This window comes from Setaria italica, chromosome VIII (genome assembly GCF_000263155.2).
Source record: "Setaria italica strain Yugu1 chromosome VIII, Setaria_italica_v2.0, whole genome shotgun sequence".
Taxonomy (NCBI): Eukaryota; Viridiplantae; Streptophyta; class Magnoliopsida; order Poales; family Poaceae; genus Setaria; species Setaria italica.
In genome coordinates this window covers 34,115,240-34,125,329 of record NC_028457.1, presented here as the reverse complement: position 1 = coordinate 34,125,329, position 10,090 = coordinate 34,115,240, and the positions used below count along the sequence as shown (strand labels likewise).

Sequence of the window (10,090 nt, the reverse complement as noted above, 5' to 3'; positions counted from 1 at the left end):
TACCACATGTGAGGGGGCACTGTATTCACCTGTTATCTAGTTTGTGCCCTCGGACTATTTCATTGTTGCCGTCATCACGTCGCCTGTATAATGGGTAAGAATCCTTGCCTTGAATGGTAGTAGCGTTAAATGGCCTTGGATAATAGTTCTTGCATGATTTTCGATTCTTTGTGCATGCACAGTTCCTATTCAATGTACCGCAAGGTCCATGCATCATATGTTTGATAACCATCTTGTACAACTCTGGGTACTTTTGTTTGTTTGGGAGCTCCGCCGAGATTAGTCTATCATATTGCTCTGGACAAGTAAGCTTATATTTTCCGGTCATTATAAGCAAGAAATGAGCGTGCGGTAGACCTCTCTTTTGAAACTCTACAACATAGGTATAGGCCTTCACCTTGCCTAGCATGTGCTTTTCTAACAACTCCTTTTTCATTTCTTCTAGTTTTGCTCTGAAAACACGAACAACAAGATCAGGGCGATCTTGTGGTGTTTGACCAACCCCAAGTTCATTCGTGATCTCTTCCCAGTTGGGATTGCATGTCATCGTGAGGAATATGTCCGGTTTCCCATATTTTCTGACTAAAGCCATGGCGTCTAGGTACCGACGCATCTTGTCTCGAGGACCCCCAATAAATGATGACGAAAGCACTGTCCGTTTTCCGACCTTATCTCCCCTGTCTTGTCCTGCATGAATGCTATCTAGAAGGCCTTGGTATAGATCCGCCCTTATCTCTTTTTGATGATTCCATATGAAGTCCAGTCGTGAGCTCTCAATTTTGATGTATGTATCCACGGCGAATTGTTGGAAAAGTCGTCCGCCGTATAATATTGGGTTAAATATGTTTGGTCGCACATGAAATTTATAGCAGTAGTATTCTCTCATGGTTACCCACATTCTACCACTTGAATCTGTGTTGGACAAATATAATTGTTTGTTAACGGCATAGGCAATTATTTAATTAGTAAATGTAATTATGAAGGCTAATATTTGAATTAGTTACCTGGGTCATTGTTTTTGTTATTTTTATTAGCACGAGCTTTCTTTATATCTTCTGTAGTAATTCCAACCTTTGGGATATCGGCATGCCATCCCAATTCACCTCTTGGAAAGAACAGAGGATAAGACAATGGATCGTAGCATCCAGCGTATGATCGGATTCCTTGTATTTCGTTGTTGTTTCCATGTAGTATTACATTTCTGTCAAAAGTATTCCTTCGTTCATTTCCTTCAACCCAAACTGCAGCTACCTCTGATGTGATTGGTGCGTTGTATGTCCTTTGGTCCAATCTTTGGTCAAGGTTCAACATCACTCTGTACTCCTCAATGTTTTCTTCCTGTCCCAAAGTCCTAAATTGTTCAGAGTATGGATTGTTGCGAAGAATATTGGTTATAATGAGTAATACATGTTTCTCTTGCTCATACATTTCCTTGCGGCAATAGCGGTAACGATGCTCTAGGCTTGGATCATCATCATAGAAGTAGAGTTCTAGATGCTTAGGATCTGAACCATCTTTTCCAAATGACCGTATGTTGTGATAGATTTGACCATGTGCTCGGAAGGTGTAAATACCGCTATTTCTCATTGTAGTTGTATCTCTATCGAGGTGACAGTATAGAGAAGTAAATGAGAAGTGGCCATTGAAAAACCTTATATTCTTTCGAAAATGTATTGCATCAGAGTCATTGCTTGTCCATAGTCTCATGAGCTGATGTGGTGTCTCAAGATTTGCAAGTTTTATTTGTCCTTTTCGACAGCATAGGCCTTCAGGTTCATGGTGAAATTTCTTTGCATCGCAATATTTGCAATTTTCAACAGGTTTCAGCTTGTGTGTGTTGTCTGGTATGTTACTATAGACGAGGTCATATGGATCATTGATGTTTGAATGTTCTGGAACGGTTGACTCATTTTCATTTATTTGTACCTCTATATCTTCCCATTCTGCTATGATTTGTAGGATTAAAGAAATTAGAGAAGTACTAACATTGAGATGTGAAAATATTTTAACATGTTTATCATACCTTGACCAGAAAATATGTTACCCTCTTCATCGGTGTCTTCTTCATATACAACTCCATCGTCATCTGCATAGAAATATGTGAATTATATGTTGTTTTCTATTGCATGAGAATATAAATTTAGTATATATCCTTACCATATGGTTCATCATCAATGATTGATTCATTTGGTTCTTCTCCATCCTTGGTTGCTGTTCCCATTGAATAGGGGATATCTGTCCATGAAAGATTGTTATCATTGTAAAAATTGATGCATGTTGTATGTGATTGTTAGAGTCATATATGCAATTAGGAGTATTACCTTCCTTCATGTTTGTTGGCTGTTTTATAGATTGCAGATCATGTATGACTTTGGTCTTTGTAGAATAGTCTTCATCTGTTACGATATTTGCAGGGTTCTCCATTGCTATTGAATTCTTGCTTAGAGTGTTACGTCGTCGTGCACGGTTAGCAGAATCTTGTTGTAACTTTGCTTTCTTTTGGTTTGGTTGCATGTTTGCATATCTTTCCTTCTCATGCATGCATTTTTTCTGTATTTTTTGCTGCTTTTCTTGATCAGTCTCCTCTGAGCATTTTTGTTGGATCTGAGTTGAATTTGTTCTTGTTCTTTTATGTTGATGATAGGCTTCACGACGTTTTTTGAGTTTCTCCTGCTTTTCTTGATCAGTCATACGTGCATACCTATCTCTTTCTCTTTTCCTTTTCTGCTCTTTGGGATCCAAGAGTTGCGATGTTGATTCAAATGGTTTTTCTGCAAAGAGATATATATAATATTATGAAAATATATGAGACCGAGAAACACTAATTCTGTGTTTAATGGTTTGTAAGATTTGAATAATATTCAACATACCAAGAGTTGTCATTGATTATACGCCGCTCGCTGGAGATAACTATATGTGTGTGATATGTTGAGAAGGTAATCCAGTAAGAAGTCCACGGACAAGCAATTATTGCAGCTTCAAAATCTTTTCTTGTGAGTTGTCTGCAATTAGCATGAAAGGGGATTGCTTAATTTCAGATAGGATATCTATTATGCAATCTGTTACATAAACTTGATTGAAACAAACTAATTAGCCTAGGTTCATCTATTAAATCACTAAGGAAAACCATGGCATGCTGTTGTATCATGGAAAGAAATTCTTGGAACAACAGGTTGTCTTTTTTGAATGTAACCTTCAAGTTTTCAGGATATGCAATATTTCAAAAATATTAGCTTTGTTCATTTCATATTGCCAACTGGTACGACATGATCTAATTATTTGTTTTGAAAGACAAAAAAAAGATCTAAACTGCATTATTAATTGGTACACAGTAGCTCCCTGCGTTTTTGGAATTGTAAAACAGGTTCTATTTTATCACTCAAAAGGAAAGGAATGCCTCTGGATACATGTCTCGCTAAGTGCTTCATTCACATGGTGCCTAAGCTAGTGCGCCCCGAGAAACTGCATGCAGGAAAGAAAAAAAAAAGCACCTTCCAGGCAGCAAAAAAGGTTGCCCAACACTACATGCCTACAAGCTGACAAGTTCACAGGGAAAAAGGCGCTAGCAGGGATATTCATTCAATTCCATCTGGGCATCTGGCCAATTTCAAGCTGATGCTACGCTCAAAAACAAATTGGCATCACCAAAGCTGTCGTTGGCTTAACAATTACTACAGCAACTGTCAGTGCTGAAATAAGGGTCCATCATGGTTCTCCCATAAGCCCACAAGTTGATGAGGTGCTCATTCCTAATTCTCTCAACCAATTCTTAGTTCGGTGTTGTGCATCTGCACTCCAGTCTTTGGTAAGGAATAGGCTGAAAATATATGCATTCAGATACGTTCAAACACCATAATAGGCAGTGTCTATATTGGCTTCAAAAGAAATGAGCCTTAGTCATACAATACGGTTTTTCACTTGTACTCACGAAAGTTGATCATTGATTTAGTTGACCATCCTAAGCAACATGGGCCGCTATAATTGGCTGGTGAGGTTCTAAGCATGCAAAGCACCGTGTAAATATAGTATTAATAGCATCAGTGCCTGGTGATTTCATCACACCATACATCTAATTTCCCAACTATCATTCAATATAATGTAATATGAAGCATATAGAAATATGCAAATCAAATATAATATTCTGCAGTCCAGATCCTTGACGCAACAAGTCATGCAAAATATCACATTCACAGTAAAAAAAATGATCTTGTTTTTGGAATTGGAAAACAAAAACAGCTCCTATCGTACCTTTTGTGGAAGTAGAGTAAGAAGCTTGTGCTTGTTGCTGAGTATTATAGATGGCGAGGATGTCCTGGGTTCCTGGCCATGCAACTCAAATATCATATTCTGCAGTCCAGATCCTTGACGCAACGAGTCATGCAAAATATCACATTCACAGTAAATAAAATGATCTTGTTTTTGGAATTGGAAAACAAAAACAGCACTTATCGTACCTTTTGTGGAAGTAGAGTAAGAAGCTTGTGCTTGTTGCTGAGTATTATCGATGGCGAGGATGTCTTGGTCTCCTGGCCACAAAGCCGCAGCTATGTATAGAGGCAGGAACGCAACCTTGATTCCGATCCGTGTCCGTCTTGATTCCAATACGTTTCGGTTGCAAACTCTCCTTCCAGTCTGTTCCCGAGTCAGCCTCGATTCCAATCCGTTTCGGAATCGAGCTCGGCTGCCAATCCGTCGACACGGCCGGCATCGGGCGGGTCCTTGAAGTGGCGTAGGAACCGGAGGTTGAGGGCGTCGACGTAGACAGCGGAATCTCGTCGGTGGACATGAGGACCTCCTGGAGACGATGGTGGCGGTGTCGTGGCAGTGGACATTCTCGACGGCCGGGAGCCTCCTCCTGGAAGTGGAGGAGGAGAGGCTCCTCCAGCCATGAAAAGGTGCCTCGTGCTGCCGTCCATCTCCGGGGACCGATGGGGTGGGAACCGGCCGCCGCTCCCGGATGCGGATGAATCGGCGGCGTGATGCGCAGGTGCCGTCACGGCGCCCGAATCTCCGTAGGATGCGTGCGGCGGCGATGGGAGGACGGTGAGAGGAATCCGGTGGCAGCGGCTAATCCAGCTCCGGGGACCGATGGGGTGGGAACCGGTCGCCGGTCCCGGATGCGGATGGAGCGGCGGCGTGATGCGCAGGTGCCGCCACGGGGCCCAATCTCCGGATGATGAGTGCGGCGGCGATGGGAGGATGGAGCGGCGATAAACAGAGAAGGGAGCGGCGGTAAACAGAGAATGTCGCGAGGTTAGCAGAGTCCGGCTGTGGGAGGGGGAGGTTGGCGTTAGATGTGGCAATTTTGGTGCTCGCCGGCAGCGTTAGCTCTCGAGGTCTGAAGCAGTACACTCCCAAGCGACAGCGCTTGGGCCGCTTGGTCGCTCAAGGTCATTCTAATGCACCAAGGACACGGGATACAGCAGCACCTACAGCAGCCCAGGTAGCCGGCTAAGTGAATTTTGATGCTATTGTTGATTTGGTTGAACGGCTTTGACTATTGTGTGATGTAATATGCACTGCAAATTTCAAGCGTGTATCAAGCAGCTGATAGCATCATTTCTTAGTGCTGTGTTCCTAACCAATTTAGTGAGATTTACAGGTTGGAGACATGCATTAGTTAATAACATAAGCATGTATGATTCAACAGACAAAAAAAGTCATTTCAGAAGTTCTTCGTTCTTTATTTTGGATCCAACAGTATTATCCTAGCCTCTTGGTGATTGCCTTTTCAGGTCTACTGGTAAATGGTGCACTCAAGTTTCAACAAAAACCAAAGGCAACTGTAAGTAATCAGATAGATCAAAGAAAGGGGGAACTTGGCTTCTCCTGAACTAAGAGCTTTCATCAAGATATAGTAACTTTGCATGTAAGGACTAATACGGTATACATTGCAGTTCAACAAATCCAACATGTCACTGAGCTGATGATACATATATGAAATGAGTGAATAATAAATATTCCTATAAACAAAAAGGTCCAACTGTAATAGTAGACCGTTTCAACATGATCTCATACATTCTCTGTGCTTGCATAACTATTTTTAACTTTGAGTAGCATTGATACACCTAAGAAAGTCTCGAACACCGGCAGGCAAATTGTCTTCACATTCATTGTCCTTGTAAGTTAATAGTTGTGCCATAAATTGCTTTCTTAGTTCATAGCCATCCTGTACATGCATATATGTATGCAAACAATTAATAATTAGCGTCATATATTAGTAACATTTGAAGTTCTAATGAAACTAACCTTTAAAATTGGCAACCGTAGTTCTTCATCTTTCCATATGCACATGAAGAGAGAAACAAGATAACCGGATAGTTCCCTGATAAGATAAGAACATCAAGAACATCAGTGAGTAATATAATACATATATTTTCATAATATGTTCGACACTGAAGGTTGAACTACTTTTGCATAAACAGATGTGCATGTTTTACTAAAAGAAAGAATTTGAAGTTATAGTCTTCACTGTACAGTGAATAAAGCAGTTATTATAAGAAATCAACTATAATAGAGAGTAAAATTGTAAAAGGTCTCTGCTCCAGAAGAAATATCGAGTGGGTACAACTCCTAGCTATCAACTACAGGTGTAAGTAGAGCTAGATGATGAGATTTAGATAAGACTGTTCAATTGGTCATCTATTTCATCAGATAATGTTTGGAAGTTAATGGATGTTTAAGCTCTTAGCAAAACCAAAGCCATGGGCATAATAATCAGCAATAACATCATAGGCCTTGCATTCTCTATAGAAGTTAAAACAGCATCACAGCGTATATTTCATTAAAGTCAAAAGCAAGCTGTTATCTGCAATTTCACACACATTTCTTAATAAGCAAAAAAAGAAGTTACAATTGGATATGACATGTTAATTCTAACTTCCTGTGTGGCTTGTCAATAAAACAAAACAAACTCCCTTTGTGCTTTTCCCCAAGGGAAAGATTTATTGCGTCATTTGCAACAACCATCCAGTGGAAAAGGAAAGGAATGCCTCTGAATAGCAATTTTTTCTTAGATACCTCCCACAAGGAAGATTCTGAATCCTGAACTTGTATCATTATTCCTAGCTAAAGCTAAGGCATCCTAAACTTTTTTGTTTCATACTAAAGTTTGACCCAAACATGAAAACCTGAACAGAGCATTACATATACAAGTCTAATATGCAGGACAGAGCAGTGCATATACAGGTCTACTATGCAGGCCACCAGTATGATCAAGCTAACGAAATTACAAGGGTAGGGCAGTTAATTTAATCAGAGGAAGGTACATGTGGGGACCACGCTCAAAAACAAATTGGCATCACCAAAGCTGTTGTTGGCTTAACAATTGCATAGTCTAGTGGACATCTTAACAGTCAAATGCTAATATGATGTGCATTGTGCAAATTAAGCAGTTAGAAGTTACACTGTGAAACAGACTCCAACTTCTCTTATCCACATATCCACACAATTAAGGATGTTTGACATGTCAAATTCTAACACTTTGTTATATTTCTCAGTTTCTGAATAGGGACAGTATCAAAAAATCAGTACAGTGCTTTCAGTTCAAATTGGTAACTAAAAAGGACTCATCAAGTGCAGAAAATCTTGGGAACTGACTATGGATGAAAAGGTCTTATTGATCACATATCTAATAGTTTGATGTGTGGACTAAAGCCTGATTACCAATCCAACCAAATCGCGCTCATTAGAGACTACAACACAGTTAACTTGGACCAACCAGTAAGACACAGAATTTTACAATAAAACTTCAAATCAATCCTGAGCTACAACATAAGAACAGTGCTTATAAGAATGCTTACCTGTTTTCGATAGGAACATCAGATAAAATTATTTGACACCATAGGAAAACATCCTCACTCCATCTAGAGCCAGGGCATACTTTTGACATGGCTTTTGGCAAGAATTCAGCAATACATAAAAGTTTCTTCACATATCTTGCATTTGGGTTATATTTGTAAACAGGGTCAAGTGGAGTAGGGTCTAAAATATAGACTGTTCTTGTATCTTGGTTTAGTATAAACAGAATAAAGGTTTTATTGAATTGTACTATTGGTATAAGAATCTGCAAAATGCTATTTGTTACAACAAGAGCAAGAGCATTAACATGTACAAGAAGGCTAGTAGCTATAATCGCAAGAATAGGTATAGGGAAGTGATGTCTTACCAATTTGCATCTTGAAACACTATAATTAACACCAGGCCAGCTACAAACGGTTTCTGCAAGTTGATCCACATCTAACTTTTTACGGAAGTTTGGGTGTCGTCCATAATCAGTAATCATCTATGAAAAAAAATATTGGTTAAAAACCTGAGGAAAAAAAAATATATTTATATTATGATTATAAGAACATACCCAAAACCTCGTGTCTAGATAATGCTTTGATATTGTTCCTTTGGTTTTCTTCATCATTTGGATCTCGTCAAACATGAATTTTCGAATAACCAAATTCAAACAATCACAGTCCATGGGCAGATCTTCTTTCAAAATTTCTTGCAGCTTCCTGACAGTCAAACTAATGGAATATGGCTTGGAGTTTCTCACCCATACTTCTCTGCATTAAGACAAAAAGATGGTTTCACACTGTTATGTTGTACATTGTATTATTCTATTAATAAAAAAATAAACAGTAGTAATAAGAAGGTTCTTACTCCAAGGTCTCTAGACAATTAATTGATTTGATGTAGTCACAAAGGCCACCAATTAACTCATTTTCACTGATCTTAGAAAGAATAGACATTAATGATTGGTATTTTGTTTCCTCTAATAATGAATCTGTTGCCTTGGGTTCTTTTTGGTCATCTGAATTACCCAACAATGAGATATTTTTAGGAGTTGTTTGTGCTGTGTTTCTTTTCCAACATAATAGAATGCCTGCTAACTTATACCTAAAACAATTAATATCTTCCTGCATGGTAGCAATCATTATTAGAACTTGTAAAAAATTAGCATGTCATTGACTTTATATTATTTCATAAGATAAAAAACAAAAACCTGTGTAATAGGATGAGATAGTGAATCTCCAGTCCAGTATTCCATAAACTTGAGCATGAACAGTCCACAAGATGAGCTGCATGGTTAAAAAACAATGAGTACTCCAAACAACAAAATAAATAATTTTATAAATGATAGCATATATTTTATCAACTTACCCATCTTTCTGAATTGGCTCTTGTAGTTGTTCTGTGATTATCCATGAAATAACCTGGAGGTCTTTCCAGTTATGGCTAATCAAGTTTTGTTGCCTTCCAATTATGTCCAAATGAAATTGTAGTCCTTGCAGCTGTTAAATTAATAATAACAGAAAAAATACATTTAAATATAGGATAAATTTATAATATCAAAGAAGAATGAATGCAGAAAAAACTGACCGTATCGGCAAGATCACCTCGGTTGGAGTCCCAACACAACGAGTCAAGTACTTGTATCTCACACTTCTGTGTGTTAATAATAGCCAAATACCAATGTGTTTCTTTGATATTTATTGGAATTAGAATCTAAAATGAAAAATTGAATTAGTACAACACATTAACAGTTACAAATTAAAATCTTAAAACCTTAAAAACATGTCAATTATAGAGATAGAAATTACCATTTCATGCTTTAGATAGTTTCTCACAATCTTTGTCATATGGTTACCATCTTGACCTACACCAAACTTGCCATCCCTTTTTAGAATTACAGAAATAAAGGGATTCTCTAAATAAAATTTAACATCATTCCTACTTTGTAAATGGGTTTGATACTTTATGCAACATATATACGCGCTGATGACCTACAAAGATTCAAATAAAAAACATTTATTACAAAAGAAATAAATGTTAATCGAAAAAAATTCAGTTAAAGTACTTACATCATCATTTAGGAATTTTTTTGGATCTAGCAAACATGACAATTGAGATTGTGTGACAAAGATGTCATCTATCTTCACAAGTATATCAGATTCCAAAGATGTTTCTATTGTTATTAGAGCACAGTAGTCCAGGTCCGTCATTTCATAATCTGCAAGTAATCAAAAAATTTATGGTGATGTTAAAAGTTCAAAACAACAACATCTACATGGTAAATCTATAGCACTGCGCTCGGAGC

The 10,090-nt window shown here is 38.2% G+C and overlaps 1 protein-coding gene across 1 annotated transcript; it reads right to left on the bottom strand.

Annotated features, from left to right (window-relative positions):
- Positions 1-5,950: 5,950 nt before the first annotated feature.
- On the bottom strand, positions 5,951-9,995 carry LOC111258351. The gene is made up of 9 exons (XM_022829559.1): positions 9,855-9,995; positions 9,594-9,776; positions 9,373-9,498; positions 9,154-9,284; positions 8,996-9,071; positions 8,653-8,909; positions 8,357-8,555; positions 6,250-8,284; positions 5,951-6,169 (listed from the first exon to the last, which is right to left on the bottom strand). The coding sequence occupies exons 1-8, from the start codon at positions 9,993-9,995 to the stop codon at positions 7,799-7,801; spliced, it is 1,599 nt and encodes a 532-aa protein (XP_022685294.1). The 3' UTR covers positions 5,951-6,169; positions 6,250-7,798.
- Between the last annotated feature and the right edge of the window lie 95 nt (positions 9,996-10,090).